We start from the raw sequence: 26,230 nt of genomic DNA on the forward strand, positions 1-26,230 counted from the left end.
GTGAAGATATCAGCAGTATAAATGTTACATCTGTGAAGATATCAGCAGTATAAATGTTACATCTGTGCAGATATCAGCAGTATAAATGTTACATCTGTGCAGATATCAGCAGTATAAATGTTACATCTGTTAAGATATCAGCAGTATAAATGTTACATCTGTTAAGATATCAGCAGTATAAATGTTACATCAGTGCAGATATCAGCAGTATAAATGTTACATCTGTTAAGATATCAGCAGTATAAATGTTATATCTGTGCAGATATCAGCAGTATAAATGTTACATCTGTTAAGATATCAGCAGTATAAATGTTACATCTGTGCAGATATCAGCAATATAAATGTTACATCTGTGAAGATATCAGCAGTATAAATGTTACATCTGTGCAGATATCAGCAGTATAAATGTTACATCTGTTAAGATATCAGCAGTATAAATGTTACATCTGTTAAGATATCAGCAGTATAAATGTTACATCTGTGCAGATATCAGCAGTATAAATGTTACATCTGTGCAGATATCAGCAGTATAAATGTTACATCTGTTAAGATATCAGCAGTATAAATGTTACATCTGTTAAGATATCAGCAGTATAAATGTTACATCTGTTAAGATATCAGCAGTATAAATGTTACATCAGTGCAGATATCAGCAGTATAAATGTTACATCTGTTAAGATATCAGCAGTATAAATGTTAAATAGAATTACTCACATTCTGAAATCTGCTTTTACATTCCGTCTTGTTCAGTAGATCTAAAATACATGGGATCTGCTGGGGGTCCTTACATCCTAGTAACTCGGCTGTAATGACTGGTCCCTGGTTCGGCCACTGAGCCAGCAGACTGGCCAATACCTGACGAGCGTACAGTACAGACATGGCTAGGTTGACCTTCAGGATGTAGTCACGGCAACATGTCCGCCCGTGCTTCTCCAGTTCCTGTTTCAGGAGCTCACTGCTCTTGCTGCGTTCCTTTTTCTGCATGTCACTTTCGGAGTCGTTGTCGGGCGTGGGGATCAGTTTTTGGGATTCCATGTGGTCTTCTGCTGTTGCCTTCTCCAACACTCTGTTGAAACCAAGAATCCAGATGTTTACTAAAGACACTCTTTGGAACATTCATACCCTTTTCAATGTTTGAATTTATCACTTTATCTTAACAACAACAACCCCCTAAAATAAACCCCAGGTCATCCAGTGGAAATCTGTAAATACTTTGTATTACATATTTGAAGTTGCATTACTAGATCATGACCAATCATCTAATGATCATGACAGATCATCTCGATAACTCAAATGATTTTAATATTAATGTGGTATTGACTCCTGAAAATACACACATAAGTTAAATGAGAATCTAAGAAACTCAGGACCAATATTTTTTAATTTTAAAATCAATACATTCATACTCAACTCTTATGCAAAATGGGGTTAAAAAATACCGAATGACTTAAGTGCACAACATCATGTCATACAATGACGTCATACGGACTGCAAATATCCAATTTACACTGAATCGATCTAGCGTAAGATATGCCCTGGGACTTTGTCAGTGATTCTTTTATAAGGTATTGTGGAATTAAATATGCATTAATGGTCTTGCTGTCCTTATCCCGTTCAATCGTTTTTAAAAAAAAGAAAATTATTCCGGTCCGTGCACTTGATTGTTTCATTTGAAATATTTGAATCATTATTTATAATATAAACATTTGTACAGCAATAACAATATTGTGTAGACAATTCTCTTTATTCTCATACTAATACTATCTCAATTTATCTAGTATATTCCCTCCACTAAAGTTGATTCGCTGACATTTTTTTGTCCTGTAGTAAGCAATACTTAATGTCATAGTCTAACCTACCCAGTGCATGTCACACATATCATATACTTACACGAACAGGCTCAGAATATGTACAACGGAAGTTCTAATGGATATTATGCATTTCAATAATCTTATTTTCATCGAATCCCTATAACTTACCTTAATTCACATGCATACTTTGGTGAGTATCAAAATTTACAGAGCTGCAGTGTTACAGAACTTCTACTCTCTGTGAGATTTACCTGTTGATTTGATTGAGTGCGGGTGATAACTGTGTTGTTTGTGCGAGATTTACCTGTGGATTTGATTGAGTGTGGGTGATAACTGTGTTGTCTGTGTGAGATTTACCTGTTGATTTGATTGAGAGTGGGTGATAACTGTATTGTCTGTGTGAGATTTACCCGTTGATTTGATTGAGTGTGGGTGATAACTGTGTTGTCTGTGTGAGATTTACCTGTTGATTTGATTGAGTGTGGGTGATGACTGTATTGTCTGTGTGAGATTTACCTGTTTATTTGATTGAGTGCAGGGTGATAATGTATACCCGTGTCGATCACTTTATCAGAAGCAGCAGTTTCTATGGCAGCCTCTGGACTCTTGGCATGAGCAATGGATTCCCTGAAATGTGAATCAACAATAACATGGATACGTTACGTGAATCCACAATAACATGGACACATCATGCGAATCAACAATAACATGAAAATCCACAACATGGATACATTATGTGAATCCACAATAACACGGATACATTACGCTAATCCACAATAACACGGATACATTGTGAATCCACAATAACACGGATACATTATGTGAATCCACAATAACACGGATACATTATGTGAATCCACAATAACACGGATACATTATGTGATTCCACAATAACATGGATAGATTATGTGAATCCACAATAACATGGATACATGAATCCACAATAACATGGATACATTATGTGAATCCACAATAACATGGATACATTATGTGAATCCACAATAACACGGATACATTATGTGAATCCACAATAACATGGATACATTATGTGAATCCACAATAACATGGACACATCATGCGAATCCACAATAACATGGATACATTATGTGAATCCACAATAACATGGATACATTATGTGAATCCACAATAACATGGATACATTATGTGAATCCACAATAACATGGACACATCATGCGAATCCACAATAACATGGATACATCATGCAAATCCACAATAACATGGATACATTATGTGAATCCACAATAACATAAATTCATTGTGTGAATCCACAACATGAAAATCCACAATAACATGGATACATTATGTGAATCCACATTAACATGGATACATTGTGTGAATCCACAATAACATGGATACATTATGTGAATCCACAATAACATGGATACATTGTGTGAATCCACAATAACATGGATACATGAATCCACAATAACAAGGATACATTGTGTGAATCCACAATAACATGTGAATCCACAAAAACATGGATACATTATGTGAATCCATAAAAACATGGATACATTATGTGAATCCACAATAACACGGATACATTATGTGAATCCACAATAACATGGATACATTGTGTGAATCCACAATAACATGGATACATTGTGTGAATAAAAAATAACATGGGTAAATTATGTGAATCAACAATAACATGTGAATCAACAATAACATGTGAATCAACAATTACATGGGTAAATTATGTGAATCCCCAATAACATGTGAATCCCCAATAACATGTGAATCCCCAATAACATAGATACATTATGTGAATCAGCAATAACATGGAAACATGTGAATCCACAATTACATGGATATGTTATGTGAATCAACAATAACATGGATACATTACACTATGATATGCTTCTGATCTTGTGACTCCAATGTTTTCTCACATGTTACCACACTGAATGTAGATCATGAAAGAGTTTTTGACCTATAGATGTATAACATGGAGGTGTAATACACTTATCAAAATTCTTATGAATGAAAATCTAAAACTAATGTTTACAAGTTTGGACCTCCAGCCCCTATTTGTGATCATGATACAGGCGATTGAATGAATATGTAATAATGTTATGGTATTGGAACTCTAAAATCAAGATGCATGTAGCAAAACAAAAACATGAAGGAGAAAGTGAAATCATCCTTCTGGACTTAAACTGATGATATACAGATTGCCAGCTTATGGTAAGATTTAGGATAGATTGCCAGCTTATGGATTAAGGTAGCTCACCACACCAAGCTTATACTCTTCATGACACTACGTCACAAGATGGCGATTTAAATGTTTTGTGAAATTATTTGTATCGATTGATTTGTTTGTCTATCATCGTAGTTAAGTGGTTAAAGCATCAGATTGGTGAATTGCAGACCCAGAGTTCAAATCTGCCAGAATCTTTTGTTAATATGGACTGAAATAAATTTTTAAAAATCATGTTCTTTTTATTCAATATTGCATATTTTTTGCCTTTTTACAAATGTAATTATTACATATCATCATATCTTTCATAATTAAATCATTTTGTGCTGATTTGAAAAACTCTTTCAAGGTGTAATGAGCCACCTTAAGAAAGGATAGATTAACAGCCTACAGATTACGAAAGGATAGATTGACAGCCTATGGATTAAGAAAGGATTAACAGTCTACGGATTAAGAAAGGATGGATTAATAGCCTACAGATTACGAAAGGATAGATTAACAGCCTACAGATTACGAAAGGATAGATTGACAGCCTACAGATTATGAAAGGATAGATTGACAGCCTACAGATTACGAAAGGATAGATTGACAGCCTATGGATTAAGAAAGGATTAACAGTCTATGGATTAAGACAGGATGGATTAATAGCCTACAGATTATGAAAGGATAGATTAACAGCCTATGGATTAAAAAAGGATGGATTAACAGCCTACAGATCAAGAAAGGATGGATTAACAGCCTATGGATTAAGAAAGGATAGATTAACAGCCTATGGATTAAGAAAGGATAGATTAACAGCCTATGGATCGAGAAAGGATAGCTTGACAGCCTATGGATTAAGAAAGGATAGTTTGACAGGCTATGGATTAAGAAAGGATAGATTAACAGCCTACAGATTAAGAAAGGATAAAAAATATATTTCTGATTCTAATTTTGGATCTATGCTGTCCTTCTGTTTAAAACTTTTGTGATGATGTAGCATTCCTCTTTAAGTGTGTCATTCCTGATACTTGCCATTTTTCACTAAGTCGTTTTAGATCATCTTTAGCTGTCGCTGGAGATGTCTCCAAACTGAAAATAAAGTACATGTACAATATCACATAGAAATCAAACTGAAAATAAAGTACATGTACAATATCACATAGAAATCAAACTGAAAACAAGACACAAATGCCCCGGATAATGGCCAATTCCAAAGATGGCCAAGGTCACAAGGACAAATATCTTGGTACCAGTAGAAAGATCTTGTCACAAGAAATGCTCATGTACAATATGAAAGCTCTAATATTTACCATTTAGAAGTTATGACCAATGTCAATTTTTTAAAAAGTAGGTCAAATGTGAAAGTCAAAAGGTTTTGTACCAACCCAAAGGTCTTGTCACAAGGAATACTCATGTGAAATATCAAAGCTCTATCACTTACTGTTCAAAAGTTATTAGCAAGGTTAAAGTTTCAGACAGAATTACAGAATGACAGAATTACAGAATGACAGACAGGACAAAAACAATAAGCCCCCCGATCTTCGATCTCATGGGCATAATAAAGTACATGTACAATATCACATAGAAATTAATTCACATACAATATATCACATAGAGATCAAAATAATCGACCGTCAACATCCACGAATCAATCATAGAAATTTAAAATGCTTGTGAAAACTAATTCCCAAATACAAAAACAGCTTACTTTTCTACAATGGCTTTAACAACATCATCTGGACTCTTGTCGTTCATCTCATAAATGGCCTTCAGGACATCCAAAGGCAGCTTCAGATCGGTGTGGAGGGTCTGCATTAAATGAAGTAATGCCAAAAACAGTTTTAACATCATTTCAATAATTGCACACTTCGGTAGTACTATCACAAAGGTAATAATTTGTTGGTAGAGAAAATGTTTCTTAAATAAGGAGAATTTAGCATACAATTTACCGAGTATCAATGTTTCATTGAAGAAGGAAATCTATCGCAAGTTGATCCAGATTTGGTTCTAATATTATGTGCACAATGAGTAAACAAACATGTCAAAATAAAGTTTGGAGACTCAAACTGCAATTTCATAAACTGTAGATATCCTGACTTACAGTGTACTTAATCTGTGTGTTACAATAAAAAGACTAACTACAATAAACAGGAAACTTTTACAGTGTACTTAATCTGTGTGTTACAATAAAAAGACTAACTACAATAAACAGGAAGCTTTTGGCAGTATAAACGTCACACTCAGATATGTATATGTAAATGATGCTGACCTGACGGAACCAATGAACACCGTTCTTGTTGTTGTAAAAATGCAGACATTAATAACCCTGTGGTGTTGAGTTGCATGTTTGTCTAGCTTAATGTGGCTCATTAGAAAAAAATCTTACTTAACGTGGCTCATTATACTAAAATCTTACTTAACGTGGCTCGTTAAACTAAAATCTTACTTAACGTGGCTCATTAAACTAAAATCTTACTTAACGTGGCTCATTATACTAAAATCTTACTTAACGTGGCTCATTATACTAAAATCTTACTTAACTTGGCTCATTATACTAAAATCTTACTTAACGTGGCTCATTAAACTAAAATCTTAGGGCTGTTCCAGAAATGATCAAATGGGGGGAGTCGGGCGGCAAATGATATTTTTTTGTGTGGGTGGTCGTATTTTTTCATATTTTATTTGGTCCGTGGTTGGACTGTTAAAAAAATATTTATTATGGGTAGTGGGTAGTTTCTATTGTTTTATTTTGTGCCACGTGGGTGTTGAGTTTTCAGAATAATTTTATTGTCGCTCTTGTCGTGTTGGTTACAAAACGTCGGAGGGAAAATTGAAAATGCTTTCGAAATCGGAAATCGGAAGTAACATAGAACTATTCGAGTTGTCGCTCTTTGCAGTGCATAACTTTCCATTACGGCACTCTTCAAATTAGAGGCGCGTTTAGTAGAGTCCCTTTGGACGTGATGGCGGCGAACTCTGTTCTGTAGATTATTACAGTTTACAGTGCATCGATTTTGGGAATATTTTGAAACCAATAGGTATTCCGTTTTCTAATAAAAATAGGCAAACCTTAGTTGATTTATACGAGGGTACTGATGCGTTATATTTATCAGTCAGTGTGATGGTGATATAGAGGCCTCCGGGCGCGGGCTCCATTAGAAGATGAACGATTCGTGGAAAAACATATCCATACCCATTTCATGATAATAGCATCGTTTGGACTCCCAATCTTTCCAAAATTCCCACCATAGATGCCTTTGATTGTTGATGTGACATCGTTTCTTCAGAACTACTGTGATACAATGTCGCACAGGCATTACCGCGTCATTGACTAGAATGTTTGTCCCGAAAACCTCGCGAGATTTGTACCGTTTTCATTTTTAAAAATATTTTTGTGGTGGGTCTGGTTAGTTTTTTTTTTTTTAATTAGATAGGTCATTGTAAAATGAGTTTATCAATTTGATGGGTCATGGGGTAATTTTTTATTTTTTTTTATGGGTGCTTGGTATATACAAAAGGTGCCTCCCGACCCCCCCATGTATTTATTTCTGGAATAGCCCTTACTTAACGTGGCTCATTAAATTAAAATCTTACTTAACGTGGCTCATTAAACTAAAATCTTACTTAACGTGCCTCATTAGACTAAAATCTTACTTGACGTGGCTCATTATATTAAAATCTTACTTAACGTGGCTCATGAAACTAAAATCTTACTTGACGTGGCTCATTAGACTAAAATCTTACTTAACGTGGCTCATGAAACTAAAATCTTACTTAACGTGGCTCATTAAACTAAAATCTTACTTAACGTGGCTCATTAGACTAAAATCTTACTTAACGTGGCTCATTATATTAAAATTTTACTTTATGTGGCTCATTAGACTAAAATCTTACTTAATAGCTGCATTAAACACCCCATGTGAAGCATGATTTCACCATCAAAAGAGTAATACACGCTTTCAGTTATTTTATTTGAATTTTTTGTGATTTTTTTTTCTGGAATGATAAAAAAGTTGTTTTGTTGGCAAATAAGGATTTAAATTCCATTTTGATTTGAAGCATGGTATAAATTTCAGGACTCCTGCACCCTGGGGCGTGTTGATACAAATTATGTAAATAATTATGTGAAAAATTACATCTATGTCCTCCTTTATGAGCTAGACTTGTACAGCATGACGTTACCTCAAACATAACTCTGGTCTTCTCATCAATGTCCTCAAACACCTTGTTGATGTCATTTTCTCCTTTGTTTGCCATGGCTCCTGATGTCACTGTGACATCATCAGAATCTTCATCATCAGAATCTGATGATGTATCAGATGAAGAGGATGACGACATAAAAATATCATCCGACTCATCATCCAAGAGACCATTATAGGTGGCGCTCCTGGATTGTGACCTCTTTTCCAGCGCCGCTGCCAGTCTCTCGGACAGAGTCAGGTTCTCGGTCTTGATGCCAGGGGTGGAGAGGCCACCCTGATTAGTGTACAGCATGAGGGACAGAACCTACAGAGAACATCATACACACCTCAACGAGAAATTCATGTATACAGAATCCACATACAATCATAAAAACATATTCCGTGAATTTAATCACATCACAACATACCTCCAGGTCTTTCAGAAACCACTGCTGGCTGAACTCAGTTCCCTTGCTGGCAATAAACACCAAACACTGGATAAAGCTAGACTGGTATAACTCAGGTATAACTGGTTGGTAGGAATTTTTCAGGCTATTGCTAAGGACCTTCAGACAAAGGGAGAGTACCCAGGCAGTCTCAACAGTCACCTCAGAATCTATTTGGTAAAGAACCATAGCAAGATGTACCAAAGGCTACCGTTATTAAACAGATAAGACAGTCCATGTTTATTACTTAAAATAACTTGGAATCAAATACAATATAAAATCTGACATGAAACCATACCTTCCTTGATGCTTTCAATGATGGTTTTAGTTGTTCTGTAGAAGACGGAAATGTAAGTTGAATCCCAAATCTGTTCATTGCTAGTCACGCAGTCCACATACTTGTCCATTATCTACAACAGACAGGAGTCCATGTGTCATATAGCTCACTACTCACCTCATCAAAATATCACCTCACTCAACGAAAAAAACAAACATGTCACCTCGCTCAAGTAAAAAAGAAAGAAAAATAAAAGAAGACATCACCCTACTCAATGAAAAATGGAGATGAAATTTTAAATATAAAAGTTCAATGAAGTCTGCAGACAGACAGTTGATGAAATGAACTTAGATCCGAAAACATTTAGACATAAATAAATGTTTGATTTTGACTTACTGTATGTCTTTTTCTGGTCTTGATTTCGATAACTAGTGTTTGGTTTTTGTCTGGGAAATGTTTGAGGACTACGCCTGTCTTCCTTTCCAGACCTGCGTACTGCGTGAAGTTGACCAGGGTCCCAATGGTTAACACCTTCACAAGAATACCGATAAAAAGCCATTTTAACTGAATTAAATTTGTTACGTCATGTATTATTTCTATATAAAAGATGCATGTACTTGATTTGGACAGTCACAGTGCATGAAGTGAACGTTGCGTGTAATTATAAGTAGAGTGACATCTAATAGCCTACCTCAGGGAAGCCTGCCATCACAAAGAGGGCAAAGATTGAAGGTAGATCTGGTTTACTGGTCAGCATCTGTACACAGTCGTTGAGGTGATGGTGGATAACGGCCTTCCATTCAGATGAGCTATACAGGCTCTGTAAGATTCGGGATACAGAACACGCCCACTCTAAGCCACACCTACAAACACAGGAAGGTCAGCCTTAAAGATGTATTAGGAGATTCAATTGTCAATTTGATTCTGATGTTACTACGGGAAATTTTTGTCATCTAAAGAGCTCAAGAATCTCACCCTGGACTAAATTTATGTCAACTCATTAACATAGTCAGAATACTACACTTGTATTGCCTGTTAACTCAATGACATAGTCAGAATACTACACTTGTATTGCTTGTTAACTCAATGACATAGTCAGAATACTACACTTGTATTGCTTGTTAACTCAATGACATAGTCAGAATACTACACTTGTATTGCCTGTTAACTCAATGACATAGTCAAAATACTACACTTGTATTGCCTGTTAACTCAATGACATAGTCAGAATACTACACTTGTATTGCTTGTTAACTCAATGACATAGTCAGAATACTACACTTGTATTGCCTGTTAACTCAATGACATAGTCAGAATACTACACTTGTATTGCCTGTTAACTCAATGACATAGTCAAAATACTACACTTGTATTGCCTGTTAACTCAATGACATAGTCAGAATACTACACTTGTATTGCCTGTTAACTCAATGACATAGTCAAAATACTACACTTGTATTGCCTGTTAACTCAATGACATAGTCAAAATACTACACTTGTATTGCTTGTTAACTCAATAACATAGTCAAAATACTACACTTGTATTGCTTGTTAACTCAATAACATAGTCAGAATACACTTGTATTGCCTGTTAACTCAATGACATAGTCAGAATACTACACTTGTATTGCCTGTTAACTCAATGACATAGTCAAAATACTACACTTGTATTGCCTGTTAACTCAATGACATAGTCAAAATACTACACTTGTATTGCTTGTTAACTCAATAACATAGTCAAAATACTACACTTGTATTGCTTGTTAACTCAATAACATAGTCAGAATACACTTGTATTGCCTGTTAACTCAATGACATAGTCAGAATACTACACTTGTATTGCCTGTTAACTCAATGACATAGTCAAAATACTACACTTGTATTGCCTGTTAACTCAATGACATAGTCAGAATACTACACTTGTATTGCTTGTTAACTCAATGACATAGTCAGCATACACTTGTATTGCCTGTTAACTCAATGACATAGTCAAAATACTACACTTGTATTGCCTGTTAACTCAATGACATAGTCAGAATACTACACTTGTATTGCTTGTTAACTCAATGACATAGTCAGAATACTACACTTGTATTGCTTGTTAACTCAATGACATAGTCAGCATACACTTGTATTGCCTGTTAACTCAATGACATAGTCAGCATACACTTGTATTGCTTGTTAACTCAATGACATAGTCAGAATACTACACTTGTATTGCTTGTTAACTCAATGACATAGTCAGAATACTACACTTGTATTGCCTGTTAACTCAATGACATAGTCAAAATACTACACTTGTATTGCCTGTTAACTCAATGACATAGTCAGAATACTACACTTGTATTGCCTGTTAACTCAATGACATAGTCAAAATACTACACTTGTATTGCCTGTTAACTCAATGACATAGTCAAAATACTACACTTGTATTGCTTGTTAACTCAATAACATAGTCAAAATACTACACTTGTATTGCCTGTTAACTCAATAACATAGTCAGAATACACTTGTATTGCCTGTTAACTCAATGACATAGTCAGAATACTACACTTGTATTGCCTGTTAACTCAATGACATAGTCAAAATACTACACTTGTATTGCCTGTTAACTCAATGACATAGTCAAAATACTACACTTGTATTGCTTGTTAACTCAATAACATAGTCAAAATACTACACTTGTATTGCTTGTTAACTCAATAACATAGTCAGAATACACTTGTATTGCCTGTTAACTCAATGACATAGTCAGAATACTACACTTGTATTACTTGTTAACTCAATGACATAGTCAGAATACACTTGTATTGCCTGTTAACTCAATGACATAGTCAGAATACTACACTTGTATTGCCTGTTAACTCAATGACATAGTCAGAATACTACACTTGTATTGCCTGTTAACTCAATGACATAGTCAGAATACTACACTTGTATTGCCTGTTAACTCAATGACATAGTCAGAATACTACACTTGTATTGCCTGTTAACTCAATGACATAGTCAGCATACACTTGTATTGCCTGTTAACTCAATGACATAGTCAGAATAATACACTTGTATTGCCTGTTAACTCAATGACATAGTCAGAATACTACACTTGTATTGCTTGTTAACTCAATGACATAGTCAGAATACTACACTTGTATTGCCTGTTAACTCAATGACATAGTCAGAATACTACACTTGTATTGCCTGTTAACTCAATGACATAGTCAGAATACTACACTTGTATTGCCTGTTAACTCAATGACATAGTCAGCATACACTTGTATTGCTTGTTAACTCAATGACATAGTCAGAATACTACACTTGTATTGCCTGTTAACTCAATGACATAGTCAGCATACACTTGTATTGCTTGTTAACTCAATGACATAGTCAGCATACACTTGTATTGCCTGTTAACTCAATGACATAGTCAGCATACTACACTTGTATTGCCTGTTAACTCAATGACATAGTCAGAATACTACACTTGTATTGCCTGTTAACTCAATGACATAGTCAGCATACACTTGTATTGCCTGTTAACTCAATGACATAGTCAGAATACTACACTTGTATTGCCTGTTAACTCAATGACATAGTCAGAATACTACACTTGTATTGCCTGTTAACTCAATGACATATTCAGAATACTACACTTGTATTGCTTGTTAACTCAATGACATAGTCAGAATACTACACTTGTATTGCCTGTTAACTCAATGACATAGTCAGAATACACTTGTATTGCCTGTTAACTCAATGACATAGTCAGCATACTACACTTGTATTGCCTGTTAACTCAATGACATAGTCAGAATACTACACTTGTATTGCCTGTTAACTCAATGACATAGTCAGCATACACTTGTATTGCCTGTTAACTCAATGACAGAGTCAGAATACTACACTTGTATTGCCTGTTAACTCAATGACATAGTCAGAATACTACACTTGTATTGCCTGTTAACTCAATGACATAGTCAGAATACTACACTTGTATTGCCTGTTAACTCAATGACATATTCAGAATACTACACTTGTATTGCCTGTTAACTCAATGACATAGTCAGAATACACTTGTATTGCCTGTTAACTCAATGACATAGTCAGAATACTACACTTGTATTGCCTGTTAACTCAATGACATAGTCAGAATACTACACTTGTATTGCCTGTTAACTCAATGACATAGTCAAAATACTACACTTGTATTGCTTGTTAACTCAATGACATAGTCAGAATACTACACTTGTATTGCTTGTTAACTCAATGACATAGTCAGAATACTACACTTGTATTGCTTGTTAACTCAATGACATAGTCAGAATACACTTGTATTGCTTGTTAACTCAATGACATAGTCAGAATACTACACTTGTATTGCCTGTTAACTCAATGACATAGTCAGAATACACTTGTATTGCCTGTTAACTCAATGACATAGTCAGAATACACTTGTATTGCCTGTTAACTCAATGACATAGTCAGAATACACTTGTATTGCTTGTTAACTCAATGACATAGTCAGAATACTACACTTGTATTGCCTGTTAACTCAATGACATAGTCAGAATACACTTGTATTGCTTGTTAACTCAATGACATAGTCAGAATACACTTGTATTGCCTGTTAACTCAATGACATAGTCAGAATACACTTGTATTGCTTGTTAACTCAATGACATAGTCAGAATACTACACTTGTATTGCCTGTTAACTCAATGACATAGTCAGAATACACTTGTATTGCTTGTTAACTCAATGACATAGTCAGAATACTACACTTGTATTGCCTGTTAACTCAATGACATAGTCAGAATACACTTGTATTGCCTGTTAACTCAATGACATAGTCAGAATAATACACTTGTATTGCCTGTTAACTCAATGACATAGTCAGAATAATACACTTGTATTGCCTGTTAACTCAATGACATAGTCAGAATACTACACTTGTATTGCCTGTTAACTCAATGACATAGTCAGAATACACTTGTATTGCCTGTTAACTCAATGACATAGTCAGAATTCTACACTTGTATTGCCTGTTAACTCAATGACATAGTCAGAATACTACACTTGTATTGCCTGTTAACTCAATGACATAGTCAAAATACTACACTTGTATTGCCTGTTAACTCAATGACATAGTCAGAATAATACACTTGTATTGCCTGTTAACTCAATGACATAGTCAGAATACTACACTTGTATTGCCTGTTAACTCAATGACATAGTCAGAATACACTTGTATTGCCTGTTAACTCAATGACATAGTCAGAATAATACACTTGTATTGCCTGTTAACTCAATGACATAGTCAGAATAATACACTTGTATTGCCTGTTAACTCAATGACATAGTCAAAATACTACACTTGTATTGCCTGTTAACTCAATGACATAGTCAGAATACTACACTTGTATTGCCTGTTAACTCAATGACATAGTCAGAATAATACACTTGTATTGCCTGTTAACTCAATGACATAGTCAGCATAATACACTTGTATTGCCTGTTAACTCAATGACATAGTCAGAATACTACACTTGTATTGCCTGTTAACTCAACGCAGTATTAAGTCTTCCCCGGAAGACACGTGTCGCCTGCTAGTTCATTCTATATGTAATATATCACATATAATGTTGAAAAAGTAAATTATTCAAATGGTTTTTGTCAGTTTAATACTCCTTTTAAAGGTTTTGAGAATTACTAAACATTCTTTAACGATAACTTAATTGAAATTGAAAGATGAGACATTATTATGCAATGGAATTTGTGGGAGAATCTGTTTGAAATTAAGACATTTATTAAATGTAGACTGAATGAAAACATATGTTTGAAAATATGTATCAACCTGTTACTGTGCTCTTCAAGACAAAAGTAATAACCATAAGTAATTATCTGTTGGGTTTACTGCTTAGTCTTGTTGTCTTTTTATATATCCAATTTACTGTTTCTCAAGAAAAATCATACTTAGTGCTGTTCTGAAATCACATATACTGTCCTTCAGTATGGGAATTACAAATACTGTCCTTTTGTACATAAAAATACTGTCCTTCAGTTAATCATAAAATAAAATCTTCAGCAAAAAATTTTTTTGCTGTAAAAAATTCTAAGTCCCGGCAAACAGGAAGTTGATAAGCGACAGATTCGAAAATGTCTTACACAATACAGTTGGCCACACTGATGCTCTGTGCCAAATATCAGGGAGTTGCCCCATGTGGTTCTTGAGAAAACTGTGACAGAAATTTTTTTGCTGTAAAAAATTCTAAGTCCCGGCAAACAGGAAGTTGATAAGCGACAGATTCGAAAATGTCTTACACAATACAGTTGGCCACACTGATGCTCTGTGTCAAATATCAGGGAGTTGCCCCATGTGGTTCTTGAGAAAACTGTGACAGAAATTTTTTGTGACGACAACGACGCCAGACGACGACGCAAGACGACGGATAGTGATCCCTATATGTCGCCACTGCGTGTAATGCAGGCGACACAATGACATAGTCAGAATACTACACTTGTATTGCCTGTTAACTCAATGACATAGTCAGCATACACTTGTATTGCCTGTTAACTCAATGACATAGTCAGAATACACTTTATTATATGTAGCCTTTAATGAACAAATGTAATGAATGACTTGACTGAACTTACTTCTGCAAACAATCAGCCCCAAAGGTGAATAGATAGTTAATACAGTGTTGTCCTGCAATCTTATCACTTCCTTCTTCTTTTAGAACCACAGCTTGATCAGCAACCTACAAAATATACCAAGTACTAACAATATGGAGGATGACATATGAGTCAGATACCCTAGTTACATAAATATAATGAAAGGAACACAAGAATTGCAGATCCACAATATATACATAACCATTCTATAGCATCATCTGTCATAGAGAGGTACCTGGAATTTGTACTTACTCACGTCCTGGTGCTTACTATAGTATCACATCCTGGTACTTATTACTATAGAATCACATCCTGGTACTTATTACTATAGCATCACATCCTGGTACTTACTATAGAATCACATCCTGGTACTTACTATAGAATCACATCTTGGTACTTACTATAGTATCACATCCTGGTACTTATTACTATGGCATCACATCTTGGTACTTACTATAGAATCACATCTTGGTACTTACTATAGTATCACATCCTGGTACTTATTACTATGGCATCACATCTTGGTACTTATATTTAACTACAGGATCACATTCTAGTACTTGTACTTACTGCGGTATCACATCGATTGAGTAGCGGTCCAAGCAGACCCATCGCTAAATGTCTGGTGTTCACCTCATGTCCGCTTTCACCCCTGTTTGGGAATAAAACGAAACCATACAGATAGAAGATGGAAGACATGTAGATTATTATTTTCATCATTAGTAGTATTTTATAGAGAGTTTCCCACTGACCTAGCTATCCTAAACAATAATAGAAGATGGAAGACATGTAGATTATTATTTTCATCATTAGTAGTATTTTATAAAGAGTTTTCTACTGACCTAGCTATCCTAAACAATAACAGAAGATGGAAGACATGTAGATTATTATTTTCATAATTAGTAGTATTTTATAGAGAGTTTTCTACTGACCTAGCTATCCTAAACAATAACTGAATAAAATCCTGAGTTGTAAAGTTGAAATTTCCTGAAGACATCACCTGAAACAATCAGAATAAGTCATTTCAATTCAGCTTAAAAAAATCAAAATCGCATTACACAATACGAATAGAACACCGACACAAACAACACTTCTTATCTATCTATCCTAGTTCCTCACCACATTATCCCTGGGAATCATGGCTCCCAACAATCCCATGATTCTCTCTTGAGTGTGGATGGCAAAGGCCTCTATTTGTCTGCTCTCTATGGCCTGTAGACTCTTGTCACTCTGCTGAAGAACCTTTCCACTATCTGTCAAGGTTGATTAAATATAAGAATACCAGCCAACAAGAATGGAATACAGCGGGGATACTCACTGGAGAGTATTTTAAAATTTGGCTCAATCAGAGCCGGTTGTTTCACGTAATTATGAATTAGTTTTTCTGTCATGTATGATAATGGATAACAGAAGAATTTCATCCTGCAGTGCAATCCTAAATGTATGCTCTTACATCAGCCCCAAATGTGCAAAATATGACTCCCACTAAATTACGTACACACAGAGCGCTAATGACTCCCACTAAATTACATACACACAGAGCGCTAATGACTCCCACTAAATTATGTACACACAGAGCGCTAATGACTCCCACTAAATTATGTACACACAGAGCACTAATGACTCCCACTAAATTACGTACACACAGACTGCTAATGACTCCCACTAAATTACATACACACAGAGTACTAATGACTCCCACTAAATTACATACACACAGACTGCTAATGACTCCCACTAAATTACATACACACAGAGTACTAATGACTCCCACTAAATTACGTACACACAGACTGCTAATGACTCCCACTAAATTACATACACACAGAGTACTAATGACTCCCACTAAATTACGTACACACAGACTGCTAATGACTCCCACTAAATTACATACACACAGACCGCTAATGACTCCCACTAAATTACATACACACAGACCGCTAATGACTCCCACTAAATTACGTACACACAGAGCACTAATGACTCCCACTAAATTACGTACACACAGATCGCTAATGAATCCCACTAAAATACATACACACAGACTGCTAATGACTCCCACTAAATTACGTACACACAGAGCACTAATGACTCCCACTAAATTACATACACACAGACTGCTAATGACTCCCACTAAATTACATACACACAGAGTACTAATGACTCCCACTAAATTACGTACACACAGACTGCTAATGACTCCCACTAAATTACATACACACAGAGTACTAATGACTCCCACTAAATTACGTACACACAGACTGCTAATGACTCCCACTAAATTACATACACACAGACCGCTAATGACTCCCACTAAATTACATACACACAGACCGCTAATGACTCCCACTAAATTACGTACACACAGAGCACTAATGACTCCCACTAAATTACGTACACACAGATCGCTAATGAATCCCACTAAAATACATACACACAGACTGCTAATGACTCCCACTAAATTACGTACACACAGAGCACTAATGAATCCCACTAAATTACGTACACACAGAGCACTAATGAATCCCACTAAAATACATACACACAGACTGCTAATGACTCCCACTAAATTACGTACACACAGAGCACTAATGCTATTCATGAAGAATGCCGGTGTGAAGTGTCACAATATTTTCAAAATGGAAATTTATTTCTTAAAACGACCCACATATGTTATTTCCCATTAGAGCAAATCTATGACAGTTGAAAGTATAAATTTACAGCATTTCATTCTTTCATCATCCTTCAAATCAATTTCCGAGTTCTATGTTAAATTGTCGACATACCTACTATCAGTCTGAGTTCTATGTTAAATTGTCGACATACCTACCATCAGTCCGAGTTCTATGTTAAATTGTCGACATACCTACCATCAGTCCGAGTTCTATGTTAAATTGTCGACATACCTACCATCAGTCTGAGTACTATGTTAAATTGTCGACATACCTACTATCAGTCCGAGTACTATGTTAAATTGTCGACATACCTACCATCAGTCCGAGTTCTATGTTAAATTGTCGACATACCTACCATCAGTCTGAGTTCTATGTTAAATTGTCGACATACCTACCATCAGTCTGAGTTCTATGTTAAATTGTCGACATACCTTCTGCATCATCTGGGACTTGTTTGAGGCAGTGTGTAATGATCTGCATACACTGACTCTGTAGCTGGGCCGCCAGCTTCACGTAATCCAGATCCACGTGAGACGACATCATGATCTCACCAGCTGACATGGATAAAATAGTAAACAGAAGCCAGACGTGCTGGTGGATGTAGCCCTGGATTAAAGAATCCGAGTCCTGAGAGGTGCGTACTAGAGAAGATAAAACAACTGTCAATTCAAAATTCCATAGGTTCACTTTACTAAACTAAGATCAATATTTTCATTTGGTCACAAATGTTTCCATTTCTGTGTAAAATTTATAAAAATGTAGTTTGTATATTTGCATATCCTTTATTTCCTTGAAGGCTGACATAACTTTACATTTAAAAAATATCCAGCATTAAATGGATTACAAAATGACCCTAAGTTGTACAACCTTTAGTAAAATGAGCCCCATATCTTCAACAAACAATTTTTTTCTAGAACATACGATTGGGACCGCAATCTTTCAACACAACCTGACATTTCTTACACTCCTACAAGATGTTGTGCAAGCTACTGTCCTCGATATTGTAGATTCCTAATTCTACCATGGTTATTGCAAAGATCAAAGGAAAAAATACTTGAAATATCTTTTCAAAATAGATTTAGAATACCCCTAACATCTCACCTCTTTCGTCAGCAAAAAACAATACAGGCCGTTTTGGAAACTGCCATGATGTCACAGTGACCTAATTCATAGCTACATATACATGTACATGTGACCTAATTTGTAGCTATATGGAAAAACGATCAGCTGTATGTTTCTGAGCCGTAGTAGAATAGAGATAAAGTTCTTGTTTTCGTGTATGTTGCAGGATAACAACCTTGGTCTTGAAATGTTCTCGACTTCGCAGGTTATCCCACAACATACACAAAAACACGATCGCTATCCTTAGATATTCACCAGGTATTCATTATTGCGTAATTTTGTGAGAGGCATTACTCACAAAATAAAATTACTAGCTTTTATTTTTGTATTGATAAAATACATCTAAAAACTCTTGATTGACGAATGACATGCGAATTCATATTCCTGTTCTTTGACACATACGAGTCATTTTGCTAGATTAAAATAATGAATCTCCAGTATACATGTAACATCCCCACTTTCTCTGCCTGGTAGTGATAAGTTTCAGTATTCATCAATGTACTGTATCAATGTGCAAATGCAAAGACGTGTGTAACTGGAAGTGACTCTAAAGAGTAGTTAAGATAAATTAAATATATCATCAAACATCGAAATCATCATAAATCTTAGGACATCTATTAAATATCTCATGGAGGGAGAAAGCTAAAATTGGTTGTTGGTAAGGAAATACAACAGAAATATATGAAAGCTATAGGATATCCTGAATCCCAGACTCTTTCAAAACAGGAATAATTAGGAAATACATGCAAAACGACAAGGTTCTGCTCAATCGTACCGAATTTTGTTCAAAATATTTAAAGTCTACTTACACTTTACTAAAGGAAATTTGGAGATGTCATGGGAGGAATCATGCCTGTAATTAAAATATCACAATAAACAGGTACTCTAATGAAGAAACGAAAGCTGTATGTATTTAAAATATCACAATAAACAGGTACTCTAATGAAGAAACGAAAGCTGTATGTAATTAAAATATCACAATAAACAGGTACTCTAATGAAGGGACGAAAGCTGTATGTATTTAAAATATCACAATAAACAGGTACTCTAATGAAGAAACGAAAGCTGTATGTATTTAAAATATCACAATAAACAGGTACTCTGATGAAGGAACGAAAGCTGTATGTGATTAAAATATCACAATAAACAGGTACTCTTATGAAGAAACGAAAGCTGTATGTATTTAAAATATCACAATAAACAGGTACTCTAATGAAGAAACGAAAGCTGTATGTGATTAAAATATCACAATAAACAGGTACTCTAATGAAGAAACGAAAGCTGTATGTAATTAAAATATCACAATAAACAGGTACTCTAATGAAGAAACGAAAGCTGTATGTGATTAAAATATCACAATAAACAGGTATTCTAATGAAGAAACGAAAGCTGTATGTATTTAAAATATCACAAGAAACAGGTACTCTTATGCATATACGAGGGCTGTATGTGATTAAAATTTCACAATAAACAGGCACTCTAACGAAGAAATGAGGGCTGTATGGAAATTATTGACACATTTGCCATATTTCCTTATTCTATGAAATGAAAACCAGCCACTTCTATAGGTGACAAAGTTTGATTTTGAATTTTAACATCAGTGCAGAACAAGGCACATTCATAAAATTTTGAGTTTAACTCAGAAGAGCACCTGTTCATATAAAGATATTGTTGGCACAAACAACAAGAGCAACGCCAACGTGGCATAATACGCCCATAGATTTTGCTAATGGAAAACATATTTTAGTGGGATTCATATTTTAGTGAAGTTAGCACTGTCCTCTGTGAGCTAATTCATTATTATGCTTGTAGAAATGGATATCAAGATATAAAGAGGGATAGTCTTAGAATGCGCTACTTCATAAATATGCTAACGGTTTGGTTTGTATCCTGCCCACAAGGTTTTCCTAATAAGTGATACTACGACCTTGACCTTTGACCTTGAAAAACAATAGGCACCTTCCTCTCATCATGATGATCAAATATACCAAGTTATAATATCCTGGAGCTTACGGTTCGGTTTGTATCCTGCCCACAAGGTTTTCCTAATAAGTGATACTACGACCTTGACCTTTGACCTTGAAGTTGTAAAGTCCTAGGGCTTATGGTTCAGTCTGTATCCTGCCCACAAGGTCCAGACAGACGGACGACGCCATACCATAATACGTCCCGTCTTCGACGGGCGTATAAAAATTAGAAAAGTGTACAGGGCTCTCTCATAAGGGTGCTGATGATTTGTCACACAAAGTGAGCGAGAACAGCTGAAAAACTGTCCATAAGTTTGAAGGAGTTGATGTCGCAGGTGTTTAATGCAATAAAAAAAATAATACACATCAAATTGTGAAGGATAACATATCAAGGTCTGACATCATTGTTCATACAGCATACAAATACTAACTGGAAAATTAAGTATGGAGTGCATTTGTTCCCAGTGGATACGTAAATGTATTACATCAATTACACAAAAAATTTGATGTTCCATGACAGTGTCGTACTTACTCTGGAGGAAAACTTCCCTTTTCATGACAGCCATAACACAAATCAAAATCCTCACAGACGTTGCAGTGGATTCTCGTTCCGACAATGAAGGCTTGGCACTTGTTACATTTGTATCTGGGAATAGACAGGCAAGTTCATGAAGCAACAATAAAATTATATACAATGCAAGGAACAAGATATTCGGTTTTTCTTTAAAACAATGATATTGCATTCTCTTTAACATTTTCAATATTGTTAATTCTGTTAATCAAAACAGTAACACCCATTCTTTTATCATTACATGCATGAAATCCTGAAAAATCAGCAAGATTAATTACATAAAGATTAAAGGTCAGTAATCTGTACAGATAAAGACGACGACTAACACTAAATGTACAGATAGAGACTCACACTACATGTACAGATAGAGACTCACACTAAATGTACAGATAGAGACTGACACTACATGTACAGATAGAGAACACTAAATGTACAGATAGAGAACACTAAATGTACAGATAGAGGCTCACACTACATGTACAGATAGAGACTCACACTACATGTACAGATAGAGACTGACACTACATGTACAGATAGAGAACACTAAATGTAGAGATAGAGACTGACACTAAATGTACAGATAGAGACTGACACTAAATGTACAGATAGAGACTCACACTAAATGTACAGATAGAGACTCACACTACATGTACAGATAGAGACTGACACTAAATGTACAGATAGAGACTCACACTAAATGTACAGATAGAGACTGACACTAAATGTACAGATAGAGACTCACACTACATGTACAGATAGAGACTCACACTAAATGTACAGATAGAGACTGACACTAAATGTACAAATAGAGACTCACACTACATGTACAGATAGAGACTGACACTAAATGTACAGATAGAAACTGACACTAAATGTACAGATAGAGACTCACACTAAATGTACAGATAGAGACTCACACTACATGTACAGATAGAGACTCACACTACATGTACAGATAGAGACTGACACTAAATGTACAGATAGAGACTCACACTACATGTACAGATAGAGAACACTAAATGTACAGATAGAGAACATTAAATGTACAGATATAGACTCACACTACATGTACAGATAGAGACTCACACTACATGTACAGATAGAGACTGACACTAAATGTACAGATAGAGACTGACACTAAATGTACAGATAGAGACTCGCACTAAATGTACAGATAGAGAACACTAAATGTACAGATAGAGAACACTAAATGTACAGATAGAGACTCACACTAAATGTACAGATAGAGACTCACACTAAATGTACAGATAGAGACTCACACTAACTGTACAGATAGAGACTGACACTACATGTACAGATAGAGACTGACACTACATGTACAGATAGAGACTGACACTAAATGTACAGATAGAGACTCACACTAAATGTACAGATAGAGACTGACACTAAATGTACAGATAGAGAACACTAACTGTACAGATAGAGGACACTAAATGTACAGATAGAGACTGACACTAAATGTACAGATAGAGAACACTAAATGTACAGATAGAGACTCACACTACATGTACAGATAGAGACTGACACTAAATGTACAGATAGAGAACACTAAATGTACAGATAGAGAACACTAAATGTACAGATAGAGACTGACACTAAATGTACGGATAGAGACTGACACTACATGTACGGATAGAGACTCACACTACATGTACAGATAGAGACTCACACTACATGTACAGATAGAGACTGACACTAAATGTACAGATAGAGACTGACACTAAATGTACAGATAGAGACTCACACTAAACGTACAGATGGAGACTCACACTAAACGTACAGATGGAGACTCACACTAAACGTACAGATGGAGACTCACACTAAATGTACGATATCGTGGTCGTCCGTGTGTTCTCCCTCAGGTTTAACTCCGCCAGCGTAACACGTAGCACACAGGTCCATATCCACACACTGTAAACATCGGAACCTCCGTCCGGGCAGAGTTACGTTACACCCATCACAGGTGATCTCCACCTCCAACAGATCACAGAATCGCGCTACGAACATCTGTACTGCCTTCTTCTCTTCTTTGTCGGACTCGTCTTTTTTGGCGTTCTCGTACCACTTGTCGAATCCCTCGGAGCATTCGTTGAACCACTTCATGCAGCGGTTGTATTCTACGAGTTCCTCTACTTCCTCTTCCTGCCCAAATGTACACTCTCTCATCTTCACGGTCTCTGTCAATGAATGAAAACTTTAATCTCGATGTTGTAATGAACCACAGAGAACACTTACGCACTGTATGAATTAATTCATTGTTTCTGATTGTACAAGCTCTTGACTAGTGAAGATCTTTACAATCCCCTGTAAATCACCTGTTATTTGTGAGAACTTTATTTCTATGTAAATCAGCAGTCATTCAATTACAAAAATAAGATTCTCTTGAATATTGTTTACAAAACTGTACATGGACATAAGACAGAGCGACGTAAGACAGAGAGGTTCCGATAAATCACAAAATCAAGTCTGAGACTCGCTGATAAATCTCACCAAGCAAACTCGAAGAAATCAGTCTCAATGATAAATCAAGCAAACTCGAAGAAATCAGTCTCGATGATAAATCAAGCAAACTCGAAGAAATCAGTCTCGATGATAAATCAAGCAAACTCAAAGAAATCAGTCACAATGATAAATCAAGCAAACTCGAAGAAATAAAGTCTCATGATACACGTATATAAGAAAAATACTGTAACAAACAGTGGCTTTGATTCTTTATACTGATACATGTACTGTGATTTTGATCATTGTGTTCTTGATTTTGTACTTTAAGGAGGTATGCTATACCAGAGAAATTTGATGTAGATGAAAAGTGGAGGATATGTACAACAATATTTTGAAGTTGAAAATTTTCAAATTTACTTTATTTTGTCAAATTTGTCAAAAAATACAGTTTTAGTAGAAGGTAATCTGAAAAAAATTTAAAACCCCTGCTGGACTCGAACCTGCGACCTTCAGTTCAGCAGTCGGTATTCAAACCTACTGAGCTACTCGGCTAGGTATTTAAATGGAAAAGGAGAAGACAAATATTGCTGATATCGATTTTTTCATCCATGTTTTAAAGGAAGTCAGCCATTATGACAATGTAGAGTACTACCTTAACATATGGACATTTAATTGTCAGACCTTTTGCTATTCCTAAATAAAGCGCAGGTAAGTTGACCTCCTCCACAAATGACAGGTCATATGGCTGCCATTCCACATCAATAAGATGGAGTAAACAGGCCTGAATGTATTCATACGCTGGCACTGCACACCTGCTCATGGGTAAGAAGTCAAAGTATGAACAGTCAATGTTTACAAAAAGTCAGAATTGATAATGTAAACATGCTAAAATTCTACAACTTGAATTTTGAATAAAAAGAAGAAAAATATCCACATAGCCCACACATACTTTTCCATCTGTATCCTGCGGTTTTTGTGGTAGGGATCTGCAAGTTTTCTGATAAGTGCATAGAAGGACTCCCTGACGACAGATTCCTGTTGTAGGCCGCACCCGTCCAGACTGTCTGCGTAGTGTTTACAAAATCCATCCTGATACCACAGCAACTCTTGGAAAAACAGCACATTCGGAATCTGTAATAAAAAACAAACATCATTTTAGTTTTCAGCGGTCACCAAAGTAACAATATACTAACTTCTTGCTTCATTACTTAACAAACTTGTTTTAACTGTCATAACTATTAGTTTACTAAAAACCAGTATTACACACCACACAAATATACAGTGCATGTACACATACTGAGTAGGTTGTAAAATATTTTCTCAGTTTATTGTTAACCAAAGAATAAAAAATACATACAAATCTACAGTTAAATCTATTTTTCATAATCTTGCAATGCCTGACCTGGAAGATGTCAGGTTGATGGTGAATTTGCAGGAACTGGACACAGAAGGAGTAGACTTCGGCCACTGCCCGGGCATGTTGTGACCGCTGCTGTAACATGCTGTTTACTCTGTCAAAAATCAAACCAATTACCACCTCTAATCATCTCTCATATGCTTAATAACTCAGTGCATATTTTTTTCATCTGACCAACCTCTCTGTAATCCATGCAGGGTCCTGAACAAAGTCAATCACAAGTCGAAAAGAGGGGTATTTTTCCAAGGCATCAAACTGTAATAAAGAGATATACTGTAGAGGAGCCCCAGTACTGAATGTTGTGTTAGTGTATCGACTTACAGCTTTATAAATCCATCAAAAGAACCTCCTACACAATGCCTTACCCGTCCCTGTTTGTCTCTCCTATGTAATACTTTCTTCCATTGTTTAGAAGCTTTAGATCGAAT

General features: G+C 35.6%; 1 protein-coding gene across 3 annotated transcripts in view; it reads right to left on the reverse strand.

Annotated features, from left to right (window-relative positions):
* LOC125671499 (zinc finger ZZ-type and EF-hand domain-containing protein 1-like) overlaps positions 1-26,230 on the reverse strand; it is an 81,905-nt gene that overhangs the window by 8,350 nt on the left and 47,325 nt on the right. For all 3 annotated transcript variants that reach the window (XM_056163993.1, XM_056163992.1, XM_056163994.1), the window contains 22 exons: positions 26,168-26,230; positions 25,981-26,057; positions 25,788-25,896; positions 25,335-25,516; positions 25,067-25,197; positions 23,763-24,120; positions 21,884-21,997; positions 20,194-20,237; positions 18,694-18,903; positions 16,707-16,840; positions 16,520-16,587; positions 16,158-16,239; positions 15,570-15,673; positions 9,610-9,781; positions 9,315-9,449; positions 8,940-9,051; positions 8,624-8,811; positions 8,197-8,520; positions 5,723-5,823; positions 5,047-5,103; positions 2,328-2,438; positions 715-1,066 (listed from right to left, as the gene is read on the reverse strand). In XM_056163993.1, coding sequence (XP_056019968.1) covers positions 715-1,066; positions 2,328-2,438; positions 5,047-5,103; positions 5,723-5,823; positions 8,197-8,520; positions 8,624-8,811; positions 8,940-9,051; positions 9,315-9,449; positions 9,610-9,781; positions 15,570-15,673; positions 16,158-16,239; positions 16,520-16,587; positions 16,707-16,840; positions 18,694-18,903; positions 20,194-20,237; positions 21,884-21,997; positions 23,763-24,120; positions 25,067-25,197; positions 25,335-25,516; positions 25,788-25,896; positions 25,981-26,057; positions 26,168-26,230 — 3,228 coding nt within the window. The remainder of the gene's footprint in view (positions 1-714; positions 1,067-2,327; positions 2,439-5,046; positions 5,104-5,722; positions 5,824-8,196; positions 8,521-8,623; positions 8,812-8,939; positions 9,052-9,314; positions 9,450-9,609; positions 9,782-15,569; positions 15,674-16,157; positions 16,240-16,519; positions 16,588-16,706; positions 16,841-18,693; positions 18,904-20,193; positions 20,238-21,883; positions 21,998-23,762; positions 24,121-25,066; positions 25,198-25,334; positions 25,517-25,787; positions 25,897-25,980; positions 26,058-26,167) is intronic.

The sequence above is a fragment of the Ostrea edulis genome, chromosome 4, assembly GCF_947568905.1.
Source record: "Ostrea edulis chromosome 4, xbOstEdul1.1, whole genome shotgun sequence".
NCBI classification, from domain to species: domain Eukaryota; kingdom Metazoa; phylum Mollusca; class Bivalvia; order Ostreida; family Ostreidae; genus Ostrea; species Ostrea edulis.